The sequence below is a fragment of the Pelodiscus sinensis genome, chromosome 4, assembly GCF_052426305.1.
Source record: "Pelodiscus sinensis isolate ZL-2025 chromosome 4, ASM5242630v1, whole genome shotgun sequence".
Lineage (NCBI taxonomy): Eukaryota > Metazoa > Chordata > Testudines > Trionychidae > Pelodiscus > Pelodiscus sinensis.
Genome location: NC_143055.1, coordinates 68,346,594 through 68,372,144, shown reverse-complemented (window position 1 = coordinate 68,372,144; position 25,551 = coordinate 68,346,594). Strand labels below are relative to the sequence as shown.

The following is a 25,551-nucleotide window of genomic DNA, read 5'->3' as shown; positions in this document are numbered from 1 at the left end:
CTAATCTTTTGTATCTCATGTATATAGAATGCCTTTGAGGAACAAGCTTTTGATACTGTATGTTAGATAAGATACATAGATGGATGGATTCAACAGAGAAATAAATAGAAATGTTTCACCTATTAATGAAAAGCAGCACTGAATCATGGCAGCTGTTTAACAGAGTCAGTACCATTAAAAAGCTTAGGTTGGGCAGTGTAGAATTCTAAAGCCCTCTAAAATTACATAGGGAATCTAAATAGATAGAATAAAATTACGCAAATAAGAAGTACAGAAATTAGAATTTGGTTCAGCTAACAGGAGGTATCCCTGCTACTCCCCTACCCCTTCCGACTACACACACCCTGGCTTTTGTGAAAATTGATATGGGACCTTATATCACCACAAGTAATCAGGACCTCAGTTGCACTTATACAGAAGATGAAAAAGGAGGGCAGGTAATGTACTATCTGTATTGCTTTCACTGTACACAGTGATTTTCTTACTCATGTCAGAAAACATTGAATTGGTGAGTTGATGTGCAGCCACTTATGGAGTAGGACTTGGTGGTGATAGCAGCAGCAGTTTTACATAGCTATGAGATATCTTTGGGGATAGCTAGACTACAGGCTTTTGTCGACAGAAGTTTTGTCGACAGATACTGTCAACAAAGCTTCTGTCGACAAAGAGTGTCTAGACTACATCCAGTTCTGTCGACAAAGCAAGCCGCTTTGTCGACATGACAGTGTAGACGCAAAGGATAGTGTAGATGCAATAACGCCTTTTGTCTACAGAACTCTGTCGACAAAAGGCGTTATTCCTCATAGAATGAGGTTTACCGCCATCAACAAAACTGCCGAGTTCTGTCAACATTGTCAGCAGAGCTCAGCGGTAGTGTAGACGCAGGTATAGTTTTGTCGACAAAAGGCCACTTATGTCGACAAAACCCTGTAGTCCAGACACACCCTTTGTTGTGATGCAGAATTGACTTTCATGTCAAACAGTCCTTTGCACATCCTCTTCCCTCATCAAGAATCAGTATGGGAGGATTTAGGCTGTTTAAATCCCTCAAAATTGCATCTTCCAACCTCCTTCATGGGTCTTGGCAGTACACTGAACTTCTTACCTTGCGCAGTTGACATGCTTCGTGACAGTGTATTAATCGTGTAGAAATCTTTGAGGTTATTGATTCCAAAACATACTTGGGAGATCTAACAGACATTGACACCATTTATGCTTTGACTTACATAATGTATGTAATGTTCTACCCTAGAACTTATTGTTGTGAAATGTACAAAGTCATGAAAGGAAAGAGAATTCATTGTACTGAAAATCTGAGAAGTAGGGAATGCCTTTGAAGTGGGATTAACATTTCAGCTTCAAATTTTAAAAAAAGCATTTAACCAAATTATTGAGATGATGGAATGAGAAGGAAGGTCACCAAAGTGTTTAGACTGAATGAAGTTATTAATAATGAAAGACAATCGTGTGTTGCAGAAACTGTTCAATAATATAAAAATTCATGCTTACATTTTTAAAATCATGTTATATTGTTGTCATATTGCCACTATATATTATTACAAAGCTGCAATTTTATAGAGCTCAGATCTCTCCTTTGTACTTGCATCCTGAAAACTGTATTCGGTGATGTCACAATCCAAAGTGTGATATAGAATTTCTCCTGTAACGATGAATGGTCACAGGCAGCAGATATGGTATCAATTAATGAAACAGCAAGGAAAAAATAAATAGGCCGTGATCCTGCAGAAGTTCACGAATCCTTACTAAGGCCTCAATTCAGGAAACACATACTTAAACTTGAGATCCCACTGCAGACTGTAAGCAGCAAATTTCTGGTTAGTCCAGTTGGGTTCACTAGGGACTAAATAAAATGTAAATCTTAATTATGTTTGGTGATGGGATGTATTAATGTAATAGTTAGACACATATGGCCAAGTCCCCAAATCAGAAAAGAGTTCCTGTTTGAACATTAGAATCTGGCTTATAGAAGGGGTTGTGGGACAAAATAATGAACCATGTAACTGTTTCATGGCCTTTTAACAAAATATACATTGTTTTAAAGTTTGATTCTGAAAGTGGCTCTAAAATGCATTTGCTAATAAATTACAGATACTGTTAATGCAAAAATTGGGAGAGAATGGGAGAATGAATACTGAATCAACAAAGAGGGATTCAAAGTGAGGGTATAGGAATTACTGTACAAAAGTCTCTGAAGGTATTGTCCAATATGCCGCTGCAAAAAGAACCAAATTAAATCAGGAAAAGTATCAGGATTTTTTGTACAAGAATATGATAAAAATCAAAGGAAATGTTAGGCTTTCATTAGACCTAAGCAGAAGTTAGATGTTTGGTAATGGTGAAGATCTCTCAGGAAAAAAATAAGCATTCTAAATGAGTGCAATGTGAAACAATCATAAACATACCAGGTTTCAAAAAGAGCCCTGGAATTAAGGTTAACCACTTTATTGCTGATCTTTGATTCCAGCATCTGTGCTACATGGCATGTGGTGGCATTACATTAATTGCCTTATGTTCTACTTTAATCACAATGAAACATCATTTTTACAGGTACTTAGTGCATAGAATGATGCCAAAGGCAAATTTTGCCTGATGTATGCAAGACAGTAGCAAGTAATTCTGTTTTCTTACAGGAAGAGGAAAGATACTTTCTTAAATTAATGCATCACATTAGTTGATTAATCATAATTCAAATTAACATGCATTTACCAGATATTCTTCTGCAGGCAAGGAAAGGTGTTGCACTATCGGGAGATCAGGCACATCCATAGTACAGGTTATCTGCTCTTGCTTTCCAGAGCAGAGGTCAACAGAGAGAAGTTTTGATGTGCTAAGGTGGTTTCACCAAGAGAAGAAAGAGCTACAATGTGCACCTTTATATCTTGCAGTGTTAGGAAAGAAGGAGCAATGTTTTTCAAAGTATGGGAGACTTCTGGGTTTCCCTGAGTCCCCTAGGGATGGAAGATTCTTCTGAAAGCTTTAAATTATTACTGTCCACACTAGAAAAGCAGTTAAAGATCTCTCCTTTTATTAGCTATAAGTCATGGCTTCCTGCTTCCCCACCAAATGGGCATATTATGAATCCTAGGGCTCCAAGTCTTCCTCCTTATACTGGAGCAGGACAAGGATTGCAGAGTCCAAATGCAAATAATTTTTCAGTCACAAGATGCCAGGATTGTCTCCTCTTTCTCCTCACCCATGAATCAAAAGAAGAAATCCAAATATTCTAAAAGGCCCAAATCAAAGAGAAAAGCACAGTGCTGGTCATTTTTCCCAACTTAATACTAGTCCTGCTCATTCACTATGTCATGCCATTAAGGGGCAGAACATTTTTAGAACCTGAATGCGTCTAGTTGGGCACAGACTCAGATGCCGATTCAGAGTTAAACAGAGGATGTGTGTCTCATTCAGGCTCATCGAGCTGGTGGACCAAGTTCTGCTAGATGAAGAATTAAAATGTTAGGTTAGGTAACTGGAATCTGTCTCAAAAAAAAGCTGGGATGGGGAAGCCAGGCTGGAATTAATCTCATACATGCTAGTGACCCAGTAGGGTTTCTGCTTCCTGTCCACCCAGTGCTTGCCAGTTTTAAAACAAATCTCATCATACACAGATACGTGTGGATTATATCTTAATGAGGCACACACTATACCAAGTGATCATGTTCTAACCGTTACATTGCTGGTCCCACTCCAGTAAAAACTAAACAGCTCTCCTTATCAGATCTTTTCCATCAAATCTTTTTTGCATGGAAGCAAATAAGAGGATGTGTTGTATAGTAAGAATTATCAGAGAGCAAATGGTAAGAAGCACTAGTTTTAAAGAAGAAAATACCAAAAATTATGGTCTGCTGCTGCCTAAATTATAATAAAGGGTATGAACTTTAATGTACCAAAACAAATGAAATCTTATTGGCTTCTTTGAATGGTGGGGAGAGGCAGCCTTTTAAGCTGTCTTTTGATGAAAGACACCTGAATAAAATCTCTAAAGAACCTGTGTGCTGCCAGTGATTTCTGAGGCTTCCTTTCACATTCCAGTAAAGATCTACTTATCAACTTCCTTCATGCAAATTATACTTTGTAAATTGAGCATTGTGTTTTGATTATTTTTTTTAACCTGAAGTCACAAGGGACATGTTGAATTAGAATTACTTTTGGTTGGAGTTGAAAATGTATTATAGTAGTTAAAAATCCCCAGAGAAAGGTTTTTAATAGCACTTCACTGGATTTATTCAGTTGTGGGAATGACAGTCGATATTTGCGGTACAAAATATCAATAAATGTAAAATGCCCATTAATATTTAGCGTATGTTACAGGATGTGATTTCATCAGCTATATATTCAATATTTGTTTCAAAAAGAGCTACTCACTACTTTGAAAACTGTGCTGTCTGGAAAAATATTTTTTTGTTTTTTAAAAAAAGAGGGCTTCCTACTATAATGCCTTTTAATTTACAGAATAATTAATGTAAATTAATTTAATGTTAAGAAAAACATATTGCACAAAAACAAACTGATTAGCAAAAGATACAACCTCTATCCATCACCTTGTTTGTGATCCCTAAAGTAGAGGAGAGAATCATTTTCTGTTACACTTTCAGAATACCCAGTGTAGGGGGATTCTCTGCCACTGTAAAGTTCTTCCTAGCTTGGCATCCAAGAGAGAGAAAATGGTCTGTGGATGAATGAAGGAAGAGGGAATTATGATGGACCAGAGTTCCACTACGCTTGGGGGTGTGTCTACACTCAGGAGCGGCCCGAGGCGGCAGTGCCCTAGGCGGCAACCGAATCCACCTATAGTCATGAGCTGCCCCTGTCTACACTGCACCCGTAGCTCGAAATAAGGGGGCGTTGGAACAGCGAACTCATTATATTTCAAAACAGGCATGCTCAAAAGACATGAATCTCCGGTAACCCAAAATAGCGCTGCAGTGTAGACATAACCCTGATGCCCTGCTGGCATCTACTACATGTGTAAGCTCAGAGCATTAGTAAGAGTAAGGCCCCTTTCTACTCTTAACTTCCACGATGGCCCAGTGGCCCAGGATCAGGGAGTGGTTGGTGATTCGCTGTGACTGCCTATACACTCAGACACACTGGAGAATGAAAATCTCTGCTCTCTGATTGGATGAGTATAACTCTACCAGATTTCCAGTGCAAATACCCATGTTTATGAATTTAAAACTCACTTTTCCATGAATATTCTCTAATATTAACTTACAATTTCCTTCTTTCCTGTAAACTCATTTGCCCTGTCATCTATAGACGTGAACACAAAGGGTGAGAAAACAGTTAAAGAAAATGCAGTTATTTTATTCATGTGAATATTCACAGAACAAACGAGATATTTGCCTGAGAGGTAAATGGGACAAATTTCAAGCAGATGTTTTGCTCCTAACCACTGTCAGTGCTCTGCAGCCACCCCCTTTCACTGTTCTGCACTCTTTCAGAGAGTAACCGTGAAACTGAAATGAACTGATCTGTTTTGCTCACATACCAAAGAGGGGGAAGGAAATGGGAGGGTTCAAAAGTGCATAACTTCATATGGAATATGGAGATTACATGAAACATTTTTTGATCTTTTCTGAGTTCTTTTTCAACTAACAAAGAAAATCTTGATTTAGCAAATATAGCTGAATTAATAATAAAACTCATCTGCCATGTTCTCACATGCTATATTTTCTTTCATAAAATAGCTCTCAACTTTGGCAGTATCTAAACATCATACGATAAAGTAGTTCTGGATAATCATTTCTAAGAGATTAGTCACTAAACTTTGACCTAGCATCTGCCTTTCTCCAGCAATTTTAAGCATCAACATGACAAACTAAAGTCTTGTTTTGAGTAAATGTGTGGAGCTATGGTTTATCTGCTGTCATGGAAGGACCAGCATTTTCAAGATTTTATTTTTTCATATGAATAAATGTTTTCCTTTCCCTCACAACTCTAGAATGATGAGAACCTGACATCTATTCCCCACCCCCCAAACACACACACATGCAGACACATACTGACAATTGCTAGCAGCCTCATCATAATCTGTCAATGTGTATTGTTAATCTTTTTAGTTTTACAAGCATGACATGATGGTTCCTGTCACTTACAATTTGTTTTAATTATTCCTTAGGTCTCCTGTTATGGCTGGAGGTCTGTTTGCTGTTGACCGAAAGTGGTTTTGGGAGCTGGGTGGCTATGATCCAGGATTAGAAATATGGGGAGGAGAGCAGTATGAAATCTCCTTTAAGGTAAACCATCAAGTCACTTCCATTTAATACTTATTTACTCTGTTTGATATGACTCTAAAGGGTTGTGTCTTAAAAAAAGGAAAAAGAAGGCTGTTTTTAATAGGTGTTCTCAGGAACAGCTGAATGACTTCCATAACTGTGTTGTGTTCATGTTACTTTGAATCAGCTTTATATGAGAACAAAATAAGATTGGAGGGCAAGAGAATCTCACCTGATAAATGGACAGGCAGGTTGTTCAGATATATCAATCTGCATTCTGTATACTTAAGTTATTTCAGAAACAAATGTAAACTTCCAATAATATCTGTCACATCTCTTCCATGATTACATACGTTTTTATTTGACCATTTCCCATTTTCCTGTTATTTGTCATTGTGAAGATTATAATTGGAATGCAGTCCATTCCTCTTTCTACGGAAACCATGGTAACGGCACTGGAAGTTCAGGTACTAAATTGACCCAGCCTGTTTTGTTCAAGCAACAAATTTTTTGGAAAATGTCAGAGTCCTATTTCAGTCATATCTCCTCATTCATCTAATAACTGTATATTGACCTTAGGTTCCCTGTCCCTCCTTATTAGCATTAAAAATAACTTTAAACCAGATTTTGTAGCATTTGACTAGAAGGAAAGAAAAACAACTTTCTGTTAGTAGATGTTCAACAACAGCAGACAGGCTCCTGTTTTCCATGGAGTAGTGAAAGGGAAAATAATATCAGTGCAGAGAGAGAGAGAAATAATTTTTAATATATAGATCATTAACTGATATTAGTACTCAGGATTGGGAACACTGAAGAATAGACCTAAATTAATCTTGAAAGCAAAGATTAGTCTTGGAATTGATCAGTTGTGACCATATTGGATAATTCTTTAGAGCACAGATTCCTGTGAGCAGGAATAAATAGGAATTGTCCAAAACAAATCTCAACCACTCCAACAAGTGAAAATAAAAGTTCTAAAACTACCTGATATACTAATTTGATTTGCTGTCCCTCTATTATATCCAGGGCTCGACAATCTATGTAATCTACTCGCTCGTGGCGAGTAGATTACATCCCGGAAGAGCCGGGTTCGGGCTACCAGTTTGAGTAACTATATTTATCAGCCACCATGGGCTCCAGGCCAAGGGGTGTGTGTGGGTGTGTGGGTGGAGGGTGGGGGGGTATATCTCCACACCCCCAGAAGAGTTTTCACTGAAACATCAACTAGACACTATATTTTCTGCACTTCCTGTTCTAAATTACCCTTAATAGTCCTGTGTAGAGTTAACTGTCTGATTTCACCTCAGGCTTAACTGCATGACAATTAGAGGTCACAAAGTTGAAACTATGGTGTCAAATTTTAATTTTCTCCTAGTTTGGCATATTCAGATGTAGAGCTTTCGGTCAGACCTATCACTAATTTCAGTGACAGATAAAGAGATAGCTATATATTATATATAAATTGGTTTGTATAAACCTTTGCAATCACCCAGATTTTTAAAAGTTAGCCTGACACTTGTTTCTCAGTTTGCCCTTTTGTTAGTGTCAGTCTCGGTGTAACACTAGCACTGATGACAGAAGTTATCACGACTCTGATTTCATTTTGATTAACTGTCATTTCAGAATCAGAGTGTACTAGCATAATGGGTGGTTCTGGGGGGAGAGGGAATAGTGCCCGGTGTCTTACACATATTAACTCTTCAAAAACATTTCTTCATAACATACAGTTTGTTTTTTCTAACAGCATAACCCAAGATTATTTTTAATAAAAAGTTATATAGAATCCTGTTGATACTCTTCCTCATGTGATGAACTTTTTTAAGCTGGTGAACTGCTGGAACAAGACAGATTAGCAAAGCCTCTTTTCAGTAACAAGTAGGAAAATGCTATTTGTGTCCTATATTTACATCTGTTACAACAGAACCCTAAAGCTGTCATTTCCAAAATAAGTGTCCAAAATCTTTATAAGATAACACAAATGCATTTCCTGTGTTTGTGAAAGACACTGTAAGCTGTAAATGATTATCCTAAATCATGAGTGAAGGAAATTCTTAAGGCAAAATACTGGCGTAATTGAAAGCGCTCCCAGTCTTTAATGATGCCAGGTATTTGGTCTCTGTGAATTGCTTAAGCTCTCACTACTCATGGAAATAGGCAATCATAAAATTGCTTGCCGAGTGGCAAGATAGTTGCATTTTCCCCTAATAATCGTCAGCCTTTTTAACAGTCATTTCTGTTTTTCCAGTACATACAGCCCAGATCAATAATGGGATCAAATAATGGTAAATAGTATTTGCATAAGACCAGATTGTGATATTCTTTTTTATATTAAGTAAAACCTTACTCTACTAATGGTCTTCTTTATTTTGGTGGGACCAGTGATAAAGTAAGATGCTACTCAGAATGAGTAAAACTATCACAATCTATTCCATGATGATTTGAGTTTCCAAAAAAAAAAAAAAAAAAATTGCTAATCCATAGCATCCCCTGTGAGGCTGATTAGTGCTGATAACTTCACTGTATAGTAAACCAATGATTCTTGCAAAAAAAAACAGGACTGTACAAAACAATAGAAAATATACCCCAAGGATGAATTCTGGTCCTTCTTGAATGTTCAAAAGTATCTTGGGAGGGGTGGAGGGGGGGAGGATTGTCACTCCTCCATACCCTTAACGGGTATCCATTAACTCCCTGTTCCTGTGTTCTCTTCCAGTCTTAGGCTCCTGCTGTTTCCTTCTCCACAACACTACAGTTGGAAGGATCTCTCTTTTATTTGTGCTACAACAGCTATCAAACTCCTCCATCTTTGAATTTACATTTCCAAGCCCAGGGGTCCCTTCCTTTATATTTATTTGTACTGCAGTACCATGTAGAGGCCCTAACCAAAACTTTAACCCCATTGTGCTAGGCACATAGAAGATAGTCCTTGTACTGCATTCCTTGAAGTTAAGGGACTTGCCAAGGTCTCTCAAAGCCCAAACCAGCGCCTTAACCTTCAGACCACTGCATCTTATCTCAAGCTTGTCTTTAGGCCTTTCTCTTTGATCCTCTGTATGAAGTGTTCTGTGATGTTCAGTAGGAAGGAGCCAATAAACTATAATTTAGTGAAATGTTTCCAAAATGGTAGGAGCCAACCCACAGTGGATGACAGGAAGGTTCTAGAAAGGTTGCCACATCCATATCCAGGTTAATCTATCACTGGACCCCAGGCAAACATGCACTTCTACCAGGGTTCAGGGGAGGGTTGGAAAGTGAGCCCATGCACATCACATGTTCTGCCCTCAGCGGCAGCTCCTGCTTTGTGGGACTAGGCCTAGCTCCCACTCCAAGCCTTGCTACTGGAGCACAAGGTCACAGCACCACTCAGGTTTGGCCTGGCTTGAAAACTTCTTTCCCTTCTGCATCAGACCTGGATTAGATCTGACGTGCCATAGCAGAGATTGCATATGTATAATGGCAAGTTGCCAAAAAGATAAAATGCTGTTGGTGGGTCAACTCAGTAAAAAGTTTAGGACCTGCTGCATCATAAAATGTCCTTGTTCTGAGCTGTCTAATTTAAAATGTCTAGTTTTGTTGGGGGAAGAGCAGGATTACCATGACTATGGATCACATTCATTGCTATTATAAGAGACATTAGGGAACTTCAGAACTTTATTGCTTGCTAGTTAAGCAAACAGAGTCATCAACTTTGTGACAGCGTGGGGGAGTTTCAGGCTAGCAGAACTCCTTTTGTGGCACACTAGAGGTCTGCAGTATTTAACACAGAAGATTTCAAGTTCTTTCTCCAATTTCTCATAGCATTTAGTTCAGGTGGCATAAAAATGTACATTCTATAGCTACAAGATCTTCCCAATAAAATATAAAAATTCCTTTTGGCTTTCTGAAGCTAACCAATAAACAGGAACAGATGCTAAATGTCCTGCAAGGAACCTAAGATTTATTCCAATTATACTACAAAATGCACCTCAGGTGCAGCACAGCACTTTCATGTTGAATTTTATATCTATCAAATACAAGCCTAACATCAAGTGTTATTTCCTCCTAAATGTTATTGCTGCAGTGTATCTCAGAGCCTTTTCCTAATTCCTTTTCTTTTCTTTTTTTAATTGATATCCTACAGCATCAAAAAATGCACTGTATGTGTCTACTTCCACACTCATCACATATGTTATAGTCATAAGACAACTAGATCAGTTTTTGCTTCCTCACATTAAATTTGTGCTCCATGAAGAGGAGCTGACCTTCCACTGAATTTATCCGCTAAGCTGCCATCTTTTCCAAGAGCCAGCCTTAATCCTTTCATTGTCTTCAAGTGTCCTAGAAACAGTGTCACAATGGTAGTTGTAAATTAATGTTTCCTCCTGGGCATCACCTTGTGGCCTCGGGGGCCACCCCTTTCCTCAGTTTCCCTCTTGGCTAACCCAAAGGACTCCACTTCAGGCTTTTACTTAACCAGTACTGTTCCTGGGAATCCATTTATTACAGAAACCTTGTGCAAATAGTTTATAACAGAAGTCCCAAAACAGAGTTCATATTACCCCATGTACATGGTCCTTGTTCTCACCATATCCCAGTGCCTTTAGTTGCAAACTAGGTTCCTGTCTGTCTTCTTCCCTCCCTTTGCCAGGTCAACCGCTCCAACCCTTCCATCTAGGGTGCAACTTGCTTTTCCCAGAGAAGTCCCACAGCCTTTCTCTGGTGGAAACAACCTTTCCAGGAAAGCATCCCTCACTTCCCCTGACCCTCTCATTGCTCTCTTCTTTAGATCCAGCTCTCCAAAAAGGAGATATCATTGGGTAGTCCCTCATCTCCTCCCCACTTCTTTCAGACATCTCTGGCCCTTGTCTCCAGCTCTCCATCTTAGAGCCAGCATGAACTGCCCTCTGCAGCTCCCCCCTACTTCAGCTCTCTCCAGCTTTGGCTCAGGAACAAACTTCTCTTGTTGCTTTCCTGCCTTCAGCCATCTTCTAGGAGTCACCTTCTGTCTCTGATTGCTCTCTTGTCCTCTCTGATTCACTTCTGCTTTGACTCTTGACTAACCTTTTGTAGACTACCAGGTGCTGTCCCACACTTTGAATTGGCCAAGCTGGTGGTATCTGGACTGAAACAGGAGAGATTAGCCCAGTATCAGCTAATGGGCAAGCTGCTCTATTATAGTAATAAATTATATAAAACTTACTTGCATAGTGTCATTGATGTGCTAGGTTATTTGCAGATAGCTACCTTACTCCAAAGAGCTTACCGTTTGATAAAATGACATAGGGTACATCTACACTGCATGGCTATTTCAGGATACACAAGCAGCCCGTTATTTCAAAATATTTTTCAAAATAACAGATACGCTATTTCGCCATCCCAGTAAACCTCATCACATGAGGATTACGGGATGGCTCGAAATCGCGTGTTATTTCTTAATCTGGCATTGTGTAGACATGCCAAATTTCAAAATAAGTTATTTTGAAATAGATTTGAAATAAGATATGCAGTCCCAAAGATCCTCCAGTCCCAAAGAACCAGCCACAGTCCCTGGTCAAGTTACTCTTTAGATCTTACCCACAAGAGCACACCGAGTCAATCCGTTAGAATCTAAAATCTAAATGTTTATTAATAAAAGAAAGAAAAGGTTGAGAGCAAGATTGTTAAGGAGAATACATTACATTCATCAATAGCCAAGTTCTTGATGCTGGCTCTTAGCAGAGATGTTTCAAACTGCTAGCTTAAAAGTCTCTGGTGTACATCCTGTATTAGGATGGGTCAGCAATCCTTTCTGGCTCTCTGTCCCTAGCAAGTTTGCATCTGGAATCAGTACCAAGACTCAACACAAGATGGAGACAGCCTCATTGCATTTTTATATTCCTGGTGTCTCCCAGACTGGAGATGGTCACACGATCAAATGACCTGACTGTGTTTCACATGCCAGCACCCATGAGGTACTGCTAGTCTGCCGGCTTCTAGACGCACTCCTAACGTGTGTATTGGCCATTCAGAGAGCCATTGTCCATAAAGCATTGCTAGTTAACACAGCCATTCACTAAACAATCCTTCTTCACAAAACGCAGTCCTGGCCCATTGCAGTCCTGGCCCATTGCTTGCTCCCAGACAGAGAACATTTACAATACAAGAACAGAGCCTGTATTCATAACTTTACATACAAAAATCATACAAGTACATGAGTATCATACATAGAATCAGAAGAACATAAGCTTTCATTTGACACCTCATATGACCCACTTTGTACAGAATTTGTGGCAAACACCATCCATGGGTGCAACAGTGATCTGCTTGCTCACTTTAAAATCGAATAACGTGACAGTCTGCCAGTATTAATGGCATATGACTTATCCCTTTTGTTGTAATGGTCTTATATGCATTTGATGCATGCTGTTTGGTGCACAAGCAGTCTGGGACAGTTTTAATTTTGCAATCTGCTCTCTGGGAGGAATATTTAGAGTAGTCAAAGGGCATAGTGAACAGATGTCTTAACTACGGTACCTTTTTCTGATGGTGCATGCTACTTATTTTCATCATTAATTATCTGGTTTCCATACATCCTCCATTGTTGTTGTTGTTTTTTTAGTGAGAATACAATAGCTCTGGGTTATTTTCCTGGCTCTTACTCAAGTTAATGGCAAAACTCCCAGTGACATCAGTAGGACCAGCATGTCATCCCTGTTGTCTATGTATTGTGTTCTGTTTTTCCCTAGATTACAAGCACATGAGGTCTTCTACCTCATGTGTGCAGAACGCATTGAATGCAGGGACTCTGTTTTGTCTTTCACCTTTCCTTGCTACTGGGTTCATGTTCTCAGAGTGATCCCTTCAAATGTTTATGAAGTGTACTACTACAGCTTTCACCCAGTGTCGATACAGAATATACTGTGATAGTGACCACGCTTTACTTCTCTGTGAAGTTAGGTGTCTTTATACACTTGCCTTACTGAGTACAGATTGCAGATTCTGCACTGTAGTGTTTGGAGAATGAGAACTCTTAAAAAGTCAAGTTCTTCTATTCTAGAACTTTTCCAAAAGTTTGACTATTTCCCCAAAATAATCTATCATGACAATGAGGTGGTTGGGGGAAGGAATCTAATGGAAATTTTGCACTATACAGGCAGTCCCCGGGTTACATGGATCCAACTTACATCGGATCCCTACTTACAAACTGGGTGAGGCAACCCCGCACTAGCTGCTTCCCCCCAGCAGACCAGGGAGACGCGAAGCTAGCGTCCCCCCCAGCAGACCAGGGAGACGTGGAGCGGCTTTTCTCAGCAGACACATCAGCTTGAGAATAAAGGACTGAGGGAAGTGAGGTGTGGGAGAATAAAACTGAGCTCTGGAGAAATGTTTGGCTAGAGTTTCCCCTACAATATATACCAGTTCCGACTTACATACAAATTCAACTTAAGAACAAACCTACAGTCCCTATCTTGTACGTAACCCGGGGACTGCCTGTACAAAACAGTTTTTCTAACTTAGATAACCAAGGATTATTAATCTCAAATCTTTTGCTCTGAAGCCTTCAAAAACTGAATACCTCAACATTACTCTATGGCTGCCATTCTCCATCTGTGACATTCCCTTTTTCCATAGCTAATGATTTCCTTTTTCTCTTTCTGCACGCGAGGGTGCTTTTGTTTGTTGATGATTTCAGAATTTGGAGTCTGAAAATGCTTAGACTGCAAGTGCTCTGAACAGAAAAATAGCAGAATAGTGAGTGTTGTGTTTACAGAACAATTTTCAGGGTCAGGGTACTAAGAAAGTTGTTTTGCCAGGATAATGAGAAGCGAAGTGATTTTACTACTTGACATATTCAGCGGGGTATTGCATGATTGTGGCAGTCCCAGTACTAAGTCTACAAGTGAATTTTGAACCCTTAGAGCGTGTTTAGTTTTAAAATCTATGTATATGTTCTGCTCTCCTATTTACTGTCATCTTTGATGCTTCCAGTAACCTGTTAGCAGAAAATCAAAATATACACTTTTAAATCAGTACAAGAATGAGTTGATCCATTTTGTCAACATGTTACATTAGTAATCCGTTTAGCAGACAAATTGAAATATAGCAGGTCTCATGTCACTGAAGTTCATAAAATCACATCTATCAGAATTGCTGGGCGGGTTTCCACTGTGCCTATTGCATGATTCACAGTCTCTGTCTCTGACAGAAACATCTGTTAAAAGCTAGCAACATTAAAGCCCCTGTGAAGAATGAAATTGCTCATAGCTCACCATGCTGGAGCACATGCATCTGTGGCCTGATTTTGAGAGGTGCCATGCACTTACAGCTCCACAGACTTGTGGTTGCCCAGCAGTTGTGTAAATCAGGCCCTTAAATGTTGACCATGAATATTCCAGCTGACACACTTACTTTCAATATCAGAAACTTGCACTAATGATGACACATTCTGTATGTCTGCTTTTGGTTAGGTTACCTATTTTGATGTTTCAGTTTTGGTTAGCAAAGTACATTCAAGATAAGAACTAAGCTTTGTATTGATTATATGCTATTGATTGTAGACTAAGGGTTTAACCTGAGTTTAACTTCTAAATGATCACCTGATTTATATGTTTAACTGAATATAGTCAATGTGAGACTCCTTGTGAAAATACAGCCCTATTCGAATTCAGATCATACATTAAGTAAGCATATTAAGAATTTGGAAATTCTTGGATTAAAACATCTTGCTTATGTTGTGAAAAGCAGTAGACACAGTAGCTACTATTCTTTATAGATTGTACTTTTTTAATGTGTACTTTTTGCTCAGTGAGACTCCAAGTATCTAAACATGGATTTTCCCTCATCTTCCATTCCTTGACATTCAGAATGTAAAGGACTGTCACTAAGGGTACATCTACATAGCGGCACTATTTTGGGATAATGTTATCTCAAAATAACGTTCTGTGCGTCTTAAAAGCACACACGTTATTTCAAAATACATTTGAAATAACGGGCTTGTTATTTCAGCTTCCTGTAAGCCTCATTGCTTGAAGATTAAGGAAGATGCCGGAAAAGCAATTTATTTCAAAATTAGCACTGTGTAGTCTGTGTCAAATTTCAAAATATGCTATTTCAAAATAAGCTATGCAATTTGCGAAGCTCAAATTGCATAGCTTATTTTGAGCTATGCACTAATGTGTAGACGCACCCTAAGAGGCATGGTGCAGAATGGTTTAGGATTTTATTTCTCTGCAGGCATTCAGTTGTCATTGTTTGGTTTTTTGTTTGCTTCTTAGGTTTGGATGTGTGGAGGTGGTATGTTTGATGTTCCGTGTTCTAGAGTTGGACACATCTACAGGAAGTACGTCCCTTATAAAGTTCCATCTGGAACCAGCCTGGCACGAGTGAGTAGCTATTCATTGAAATTTCCATCTTTAAATGGTCTATAAGTTATCAATCAGTACCTACGGAGTCTGGATGGACCTACAAAGTCTGTAAGTTTCTGGAGAGAAATGAGGGGCTTGTTCAAGTAATGTCAAAAATGGGAAACTAAGGGCACTGCTGTGAGTTTCAGTCAAAATATTTATTAATCCTTAATTTTAAGCTTTTCCATTTTAAGTGGTTCATTTTATTTACTTTTTATAGCATAAAATGGCTTATTGATGTTTGCCCATCACCACAGGGAATGTCTTATGAGTCATTTTTTTCTTAATAGTGAAAATATGTATGACTGGAAAATAAGTCTCTTGCATTAAGGAGGAGAAGCACTTGACTTCTGTGCTTCAGGTCTACAGTCACTGTAATGATTCCACAGCCTAGCAGATGATAAGACTAACAAGAGAGACAAGAAAATTAATTCTACCCTATCTGCTAACTGCATGCAGTCAAGCCTTTCTGCTAGTTAAAGTGAGAGAGAAAGTTCTACCCTGAACTTCCAGAAGCTTTCTGAAGCTACCAGGGCGTGCATGCTGACAGTAGACACAAAAAGCAGGAGCCCTAATACATGATGGAATAAAAGACATGAGTGAGTTGGTAGAGTAGTATATAAATATGTCAAAGCCACTGCAATCTAGAGTAAATGCTTTGAACAGACTATAGGAAATGCTGTTAAATCTGTACCTCCATTAAGAATAGTTCTGTCTTGTCCATTTTCACAGTTTTTCCAGGAAGGTGACTTTCCAGAAGTCCTTTTCACATTGTAATTATCTGTCTCTTGCTCTTGGAATCCAAAGAGAAGTTAGACAAATGCCTTAAAACAGGAGATTAGGGAATGAGTTTCCTTTCTCTGTATCAGTCAGAGTAGAATACTCGGATGGCTAAAATGCGCTCTACTCTTAATTGTAACTGTGCAAATCCATCCTTTCTATCTGAAAAAGTATCATATGGCTCAGTCCAACAGTTAATTAGCTTCTGCAGAAGCTCAGCAAAACCCTCTAGCCTGCAGCAATGATGGCTAATCTGGATTCATTAGCAGAAATAGTTCTCCCCTCCTCCTTTCTTTTTGTACTAAGGCAGCTATGGAATATTACATTAAAATCTTCCATATCATGCAGAATGGAGTCCCTCCCTGCCCATGCATAGGCTTGTTGCCTGACATCACTCAGAATTGATAAGCATATTCTGGGAATGTACTGCTAGCCTAGTAGGGAACATCCCATCCATTCTGTTTGACTGACTAATAGATCCTAATTCATCACTTGATATTTAGGGGACCCTCTCAGTAGACATTTGTTTTAAGGGGAATTTGGGTCTTTACGTTTCTAGGCATAGGCAACTGTGCCTGTGGAGAGAGGGTGTACAGTAAGGGGGCAAAAGTGGGTATCCTATTTTGCAATTTAAATTTTGGCAGGGGCACAAAGACATGTCCTCAGTGCTACCATGAGTCACCTATGCTTCCAGGCTCATTTGTAATAGGTTATCAAACAGTACAGCTGCTTTTATGTATGATGTTCAGGGGCTCAGGGACACCTAGAGCATGTGGATAGGCCTACTTTCTTTTTAGCATTCATATCACTATAAATAAGTAGATAATCTGTCAATCAAGAAAGAGCATTCGGCTCTGATCCAGCAAAGTGCATCAGCATGGCCATAAGTTTATCCCCATTGACTGATTCAAGTCCAAAAGAGAAACAAAGGTTTGGGGAGGCAGTAGAAAACTAAAGCAGTTATCAAGATCATATATAGTCCTTGATTCTGAAACAACTGCCTTATATAGAATTATTAGCTAAATGACACACATGCATTATCTGAATGCTGCAGGTGTTTTTGTATGGCCTATACTCTATTCCCTTCACATGGTTCATTTAAAATTGCTCTCCAGTTCAAGAGCATGTGAGATTGTTTCCACAGTTCAGGGCATTTGCATGTGTTTTCCCCACAGTGGTTGACCAATGATACCCGCTCCCAACTTCCCACTCCTTAGCCATTGCCTTCCTGTGTGAAGGCCTGTGCCCCATAATCTTCTAACTGGGGTATTCCCAGGTTTCACAGTTCCCTGTATTAACAGAGTTATTCTCAGAACAGACAGGTTGCCCCAGGACTCCCTGCTTCCTTTCTCTTCAGAGACTGGTAACAGAGTGATTGTCAGTAGTTATAAGCTATCTCACAGTACTTCCTATGCATGCCCAATTCATTCTTAAGTTAAAAAGAATTCCAGGAAAAAAAAAACCTATAAAATAACCTTACCTAGGTGCCAATAAGCTAACCAGAATTAACTCGGATCCTGTCAACCTAACTCAAGTATTTTTAAAAATTGTATTATAAGTTTGGTTGATAACAGTAATAGTGTTGATGTTAATAGACTTAAAATTCTGTAAGACGCTTGACTTGGTATCACATAGTGTGTTGATTAAAAGCTAGAATAAAATTAAATTATTATGGCACACATAATATAGATTGATTAACTGTCTAAATCTCAAAAGGTAATTGTAAACAGGGATCATAATAGGGATGTAAGCGACTAATTGACTATACAATAAGCAAATGCTTCTCAGATAGTTGAGTAGGAACTCGACCAACCCTTCCTCCCTCCCACCCCTCCCCCCCCCCCCCACCCCTTGCTGCCTCTATCAGAAAGAGGCAGCAAGGGGAGAGCCGGCTTAAAAGCAGGTTCCCACCCCACCCAGCACTGTCTCTGAGGGAGCAGGGGAGGCAGGGGACAGTGCAGAAAGCGCAAAAGGGGATTGAAACCATCCTGATTACGCCAGTCCCACTGCTGCTCCTCTCCTTTTGAAAGGTAAAGTGCTGCCTGCGGCTCCTGTACATTTCAAAGGAAGAGGCACAGACGGGAACCTGCAGTAGTAGAGACTGCATTGCTCTGCACTGGCGTGGGTTCCCGCTGCCTCTCTCCCTTGGAAATATACATGAGCCACAGGCGGCTCCTGTACATTAGGGATGTTAAATATTGGTTAATTGAATACTCAAGTAACCTCATGAAATTGTATCAATTAGTCAACTATTCTATAGTCCCCATAGGTAGGGCCAGCAGCGTGAAGTGCCCGGTGGGAGCTGGTCCACGAGGAGAGCCAGTTTAAAAAGCAGCTCCCCTCATGGACTGGCTGCCTGTCGTCCTGTGCTGCTGCTTCTGAGAGAGAGGCAGCAGCACAGGGTGGCAGTAGTCCCTGAGCGGGGCTGCCTACCCACCTGGCTCTTAATTCACTTTAGATGCAGAGCTGAAACAGGGGTAGGTCCCAGACCCAGCGTGAGCTAGGACTGAGCTGGGCTGCCTGTCTGCCCAACTCCTAATACACTTTAAATGCAGAGCTACAGCAGGCGTAGGTCCCGGACCTGACACAAGCCAGGACTGAGCCAGACTGCTGGCCAGTCTGCTAAAAAATGTACTGGCAGGGAGAGGGAAATGCGCGTAGCCTGTAGCATTAACCTATAAGCTTTTGCTTATTAGTAATCGACTATACTATTACATCCCTACTATACATTTCAAAGGGAGAGACACAGTGGGCTAGCGAGCACCCTTCTTATCGACTAGGCAAGTAGTTGATGGAAATTCCATCAACTACTCGATTAGCTGATTAATCAAAAGTTAATATCCCTAGATCATAATCAAGTAAGTGTGTTTCATTTGAGGTCCCACCAGAACTGGTTCTTGGCCCTATGTTTTTTGGCATTTTTATCAATGACCTAGAATAAAACAACAAATCACCATTGATAATATTTGTAGATGACAGAAAATAAAGGGAAGAGTAAATAATAAAGAGGATAGGTCACTGATTGAAAGTGATATGGATCACTTGGTAAACTGGACAAAAGGAAACAATATGTGTTTTAATATAGCTAAAAGTAAACGTACACCTCTAGGAACAAACAATGTAGGTCATACTTACAGATTAGGTGAGACTGTCCCAAGAAGCAGTGATGGGGAGAAAAAGATTTGGGGGTTATGGCAGGTAATCAGCTGAACACGAGCTTCCAATGTGATCATTTGATCAAAACAGCTAGTATGATCCTGGGATGCATAAGCAGGAGAAATTTTCAACCAGTTTTATCTATAACTTGAAGCCACTCCCTGGTCTGCCTAAAAATCCTGTCTAGAATTCTGAGGGCACAGTGGTGGCTTATAGTCATCTTTGCCATCTCTCCTTCTCCGGACTATGATCAGCACAGGACTGAAGTAAGACATGCTGAGGTCTTAAGATATGTCAAATTTAAGAGGCCCCGTAGCATTACCAAAGAATGTGTATTAGTCTAACAGAAAAGATAATGAAAATAGAAATAATGCAGTTTTATATTTGCATACATACATAGATGAGGATGCAACTAAAAACTAATAATTGTTTTGTTTTGTTTTTAGAGGTCTCTCATAATTTAAGGCCCTAAACTATAGTTTACTACATATCTTGTGCATAAATCTAGCACTGCATCTCACCTCTGGAAGATTCAGCACACAAACTCTTGTTAGTACTTAATATCTGACCAATTTAGATATATATTTTAGGTAACAAATCTAAGGAACTATCCCAAATTGAGGTGTCAGTAGAGGAGGTTTTGGAACGAACTGATAAATTCAACAATAATAATTAACCAGGACCAAATGGTTTTCACCCAAGAGTTGTGAAAGAAATCAGCTATGAAACTGCAGAACTACTAACTGTGGTATGTAATCCTATTCTTATATCAGCCTTTCTACCAAATGAGTGGAGAGTAGATCATGTAATGTCTGTTTAAAAAAAAAGATTCCAGAAGAAATCCTGGCAATTACAGATTAGTAAAGCCTAACTTTAGCACCATCCATGCATACTGGTTGAAACTATAGTAACTATAAGTATAGTGACTTATCAGATACATAGATGAACACAGTATGTTGGGGAAGAATCAACACAACTTTTGTAAGAGGAAATAATGCCTCGTCAGTCTATTAGATTTCTTTGAGGAGGTCAACAAGCATGTGGCAAAGGATGATCCACTTGATATTAGATGGTTGGACATTTAGAAAATCTTTGATAAGGTGCCATACTAAATGGTTCTTCAGCAAAGTAAGCAATCATGGGATAAGGGAGAGTCCTCTCATGAATCAGTAACTGGTTAAAAGATAGGAAACAAAGGTTAGGAATAAATTGTCCATTTTCACAATGGAAAGAGGTACTGTAATTAGTGGAGTCACCCAAGAATCTACACTAGGAATCTACACTGTTCAACATATTCATAAATTATCTGTAAACAATAAGGTAGTAAACTTTGCAGACAATAAAAAATTAATAGTTAAAACCAAAGCTGAGTACAGAGTTACAAGGGGATATCACAAAACTAGGAGACTGGGCAACAAAATGGCAGATAAAATTCAATATTGATAAGTGCAAAGTATTGCATATTAGAAAACACAATCCCAATTATACATATAAAATGATGGGGTCTAAATTATCTGTTGATTCCAAAATCTCTTTCTTGAGTATTATCTTGGATATTTCTCTGAAAACATCTGCTCAGAATGCAGTGATAGTAAAAAGCTATCTAAGCTAGGAACTATTAGGAAAGAGATAGCTACAAAGACAAAAAAAAAATATAATGACATTCTATTTAATCTGTGGTGCTCCCACAATTTGAAATCTCTATGCAGATCCTGATAGCTTCATCTCAAAAAAAGATATTAGATTTGGAAAAGGTATAGAGGAGGAAAATGGAATGAATGGAATATGGAACAGCTTGCATATGAGGAGAGATTTAAAAGACTGGGACTTTTCATCTTAGAATAGAATGACTAAGTGGGATATAACAGATCTACAGACTCATGATGATATGGAGAAAGTGAAGAAGGAAGTGTTATTTACCCATTCACATAACACAAAGGGTCACCCAGTGAAATCAATAGGCAATAAGTTTAAAACAAACATAAGCAAGCTCTTCTTTACACAACATAGTCAACCTGTGAAACTCACTGTCAGGGGATGCAATGGAGGCCAAAACTACACAATCAGAGTAAAAAATAATTAGAGAAGTTCATGGAGGATGGATCCATCAACAGCTGTTAGCCAAGATGGTCAGCAGATAGGATATTGAGCTAGCTGAGCCATTGATCAGACCCTATATACAGGGGCAGATGACTGTTTTGCGGGGCCCCGGGCAGCATAACCCTGCGGGGCCCCCCTTTGCCGTGGCGCATGCGCGGGGCTCTTTTAAGCACGGGGCCCGGGGCGGCCGCCCCGTTCGCCCTGCCCTATATCCGCCCCTGCCTATATAGCTATGTTCTTCAATGAGGATCACATTCTCTGCTATACGATAATATGCCTATCTAAATCCTATTCATTCTAGGCAGTAAGGTCTTTAAATAATCACTAATGTATTGTATCATATACACCTTAGAAAGTATCATGTTGCTAGTTTCTCTTTCTTGGGATCATATTTCACACATTGCTACGCTATCGAGTCCTGTCTAGACACTTTTTTCCTGAACTGTGGTTTATAACCTAGGAAATGTTGATGTAAAAATATTTTGCCAGTGAAACCATTCTGTGCCACAAAATATGAGCAAAACACACTGGAAAAAATAAATACCACATTTATAAAGCAGACTCTGGCAAACAAAATAAGAGAGAACTACTAAAACAGAAAGACTTTTTTTGTAAATGCCTCAGGAGGTTGCTGCATGCCCGACACAGTCAGTGCTCAATTTATAGGTAATTGCACATGAAGCAAGATTAATGGATGTACCGATGTTAAAAGGGATTCCACATCCTAAGGAAGCACAAAGTAATTGTCATTCATTCCAAGCCCTACTATCTTAGTACAAAATCACAGCTACCAATAACTATTTTTGTCTTTTTTATATGAAACAATTTTCAGTAAAAGAAGCCTTTGAAACTTTGTACAAGACACCGCCCTGATACAGAAGTACTAGATTCTTTTGCTATATTGTTTTAACTACTTTAGTATTCATGAATGTTACTTCATTTATGCATTCTAGCTAAGCCATAATCTCCTAGCCAGTTATCTGGTAAAAAGGATTTTAAAATAAGATCAGCAATTTCTTATAGGTACATTCCAGTTTATTAGACAGGTTTTGCAAACATCATATGAATGGATTTTTCTTTTTATGATTCCATAAAACATGAGAGGTCTATCAATAAAAACTTACCGTTCCGTGGGGGAATACAGAGTTGACCTTATAATTACAGTACACGTTGTACCTCCTTTATCTGGCACCCTCAGGACCGGACCAGGGAATTTGCTGGACCAGGGGAGGTCCGTGCCAGCCCTTTGGCTGCCAGGCTCTGCTTCAGCAGCAGCAGTGGGACTAGCATTGACCCAGCGGGACTGGTGGCCAAGGGAAGAGGCAAGATAACTGAGGAGTCCTGAAGCTCGGGACCAGGAGTGCAGTCCCATGGGAGTGCACTGAGCCCCACAGCAACCGGGCTGAGCTCCCAAACTCTACTGCTGGCGTCAGGGCTGTGCTCCTGGCCATGGGCTATGCACAAGGGCCACCACTAACTGAGCAAGGAGTGGACACTTGGGGGAACAGACAGGATAGATGTGGGTTCCAGGGGTGCCCCATGGGAACACACCAAGCCCTGCGGCAGCCACCCTGCCATTTTTCCCCGAGCTTGCATTGCACCAGAAGCTCTGGGAGGGCAGAGGAGGAGTTACTGAGCCGAGGGAGGCAGCTTTTTTTCTATGAATGCTCCAGCCCAGGAGCACCAATGGGCATTCCAGACCACAGATGGTGCCGGAGTATGGAAGTTCGGACCATAGAGGTTGAATCTGTAAACACCTACAGCAACCTTTTTCATGTGCAAAAGTTTGAAATCAGATTGTTAGCACTTCCTCCAGAGCATTAGATGATAGTATAGGTCTTTCTGAACTAGAGGTTGGCAAACCCAGTGAAAATCAATTTTAAATGTTAACACAAATATATGGAGAATCCTAACCTTAACTCAATTCCTCCCTGCAGTCTAGCACTTGGGATCCCAGAACCCAGTGATCCTCTGACCCATCAGGCACAGCATGATGCTATTTGACTTATTACTATGATGCTGAATTGGAACCTGCAAGAGTTTCAATTCAGTTCAAGAGGCAGGAAATTCCGCTGATTAAGGTGGGTTCAGATTCCCAGCTGACCCCCTTACTCAGCCATTTTCAGTGGCTTTAAAGGGCTTTCTAGGCCAGGGTACTGTAGGCATACTGAACATTAGGCGTAATGATTTTTTTTTCTAGCTGTGAGCAATGATCAGGGTTTGCTGAAAATAGCACTTGAACATTTTTGCAGTCATGGTTTCCAGCCACATTATAGGACAAAGCAGAATCAGTGAGTTAGACAAAGCAAGTCCATAAAGTTACATAATCCAGTGACCTGAATGCAAACTGACATATGGCTCCTTTTGTATTTTTTTAAAGCTGTCTTCACAAAGGAGAGAAGCAGCTCTGGTATAAGGTGGCAGTGCAGGTAGCTTTGCAGTCACTCAGTCCTTTAGCATGGCAAGCAGCAATAGACTTCAATTGTGATCCAGCAATCACTGTAAATGTCAGTTTTGAATGAGCAGATCATTTGGGTCATTATCCTCTTGCAGTAACACAATTATATATATTCTTTCAATAAAAACTCACAGTTCAATGGGGAATACAGAGATGACCTATCATTTCAGGACACCTCCCTGGTCTGGCACCCTCAGAACCTGACCGGGAAATTTGCTGGACCAATATATAACCTGCAATTTCCTGTAAATTTCTGAATTTCCTTTATAACATCCCTATAATATTTAGACATGTTTATAGGTCCATAGTCAAAATTAATTAGCAGCTGAATCAAGATCTCAGCCCAGGAAGGATGTTTTAAGAAGGAAATTTGAAGAAATATCTGTATGGTAATTTTGAATACAAGAGAAACAAAAGAATTAAAATCTCAGTAGGTTTTTATGCTCTCTTCAATCTAAAAATATTTTAAGGGGGAAAGATAGTTTATGGTCTATTAACCATTTGAAAAGAAATTGATACATATATTATATCCAGAAGGATATCTAACTTGCAATAGCAGTAACTACTTTTCAGTATTTGATGGACTAGCAAAGCAGTTTTGTCTAGTAAACAGAGAAACTAGTAGATAGGGAATTGGGATTCCTGGATTCTGTTCCTAGGCTATACTGCTCCCAAGCTATGTGACCTGTGGTAAGTCATTTAACCTCATTGTGGTTCATTATACCCCTCTGTAAAGGGGACTGTCACTGTGTTTCGTGGCATGAGGAGTGGAAAGTGTAAATAAAAGTCTGTATCCAAGCTCTGGGTACATTGCACACTGCTCGCATGATTTTTGTGGCAAGATGTGGTTACAGCATGCAACTGAGGGTGAGTAAAAATAACAGAGGATATTAATAGCAATGCATAGAGGCAGTAAAAGCCACATGCTTGTGACTTTCACCAGCATACAGAAAGCAACTTGAGTTTCTGGCTTCTTATTCTTTCATGATTGCAATTAATATATGTAACTAATTAGATCTGATGATATGCAAACAGTTCAAAAGCGACATATGGAATCTACTTTGCTGCAGCAGCAGAGGATTTAAAATGGAAGATGGATTAATATCTGTTTTCTTCCAAAAAGTGCAATGAGATTTTTAATGAATATAACAGTCAGGTCATCTGTTTATTTCACATCCAAAGATGGCACCTGACATTCTGCATTGCGGCCTCCAACACTATGCCCAAGTATGATTTCAGAACTGCAGCGAATCCGACAGTGAAGGAGTACCTGTGTACTAGGGTGCTTGATGCTCTGTTGACACAATAAACTAAAACTAGGATACAGGATAAATAGCCAATGAGAGAAACGCCTATTGTAATAAAAAAAAAAATGCAATCTGTATTAAAGAAGTCCTGCTTGTGATTGCCAGCTTCCTGGAAAATGTTCGGATTGCCAATAGAGAAACAGGAAGTG

The 25,551-nt window shown here is 39.5% G+C and overlaps 1 protein-coding gene across 3 annotated transcripts in view; it reads left to right on the top strand.

Annotated features, from left to right (window-relative positions):
• The window catches only part of GALNTL6 (polypeptide N-acetylgalactosaminyltransferase like 6), an 826,316-nt gene that overhangs the window by 748,131 nt on the left and 52,634 nt on the right, over positions 1 to 25,551 (top strand). For all 3 annotated transcript variants that reach the window (XM_089777920.1, XM_075930206.2, XM_075930205.2), the window contains exons 8-9: positions 6,143 to 6,260; positions 15,473 to 15,580. In XM_089777920.1, the coding sequence (XP_089634046.1) occupies positions 6,143 to 6,260; positions 15,473 to 15,580 (226 nt within the window). The remainder of the gene's footprint in view (positions 1 to 6,142; positions 6,261 to 15,472; positions 15,581 to 25,551) is intronic.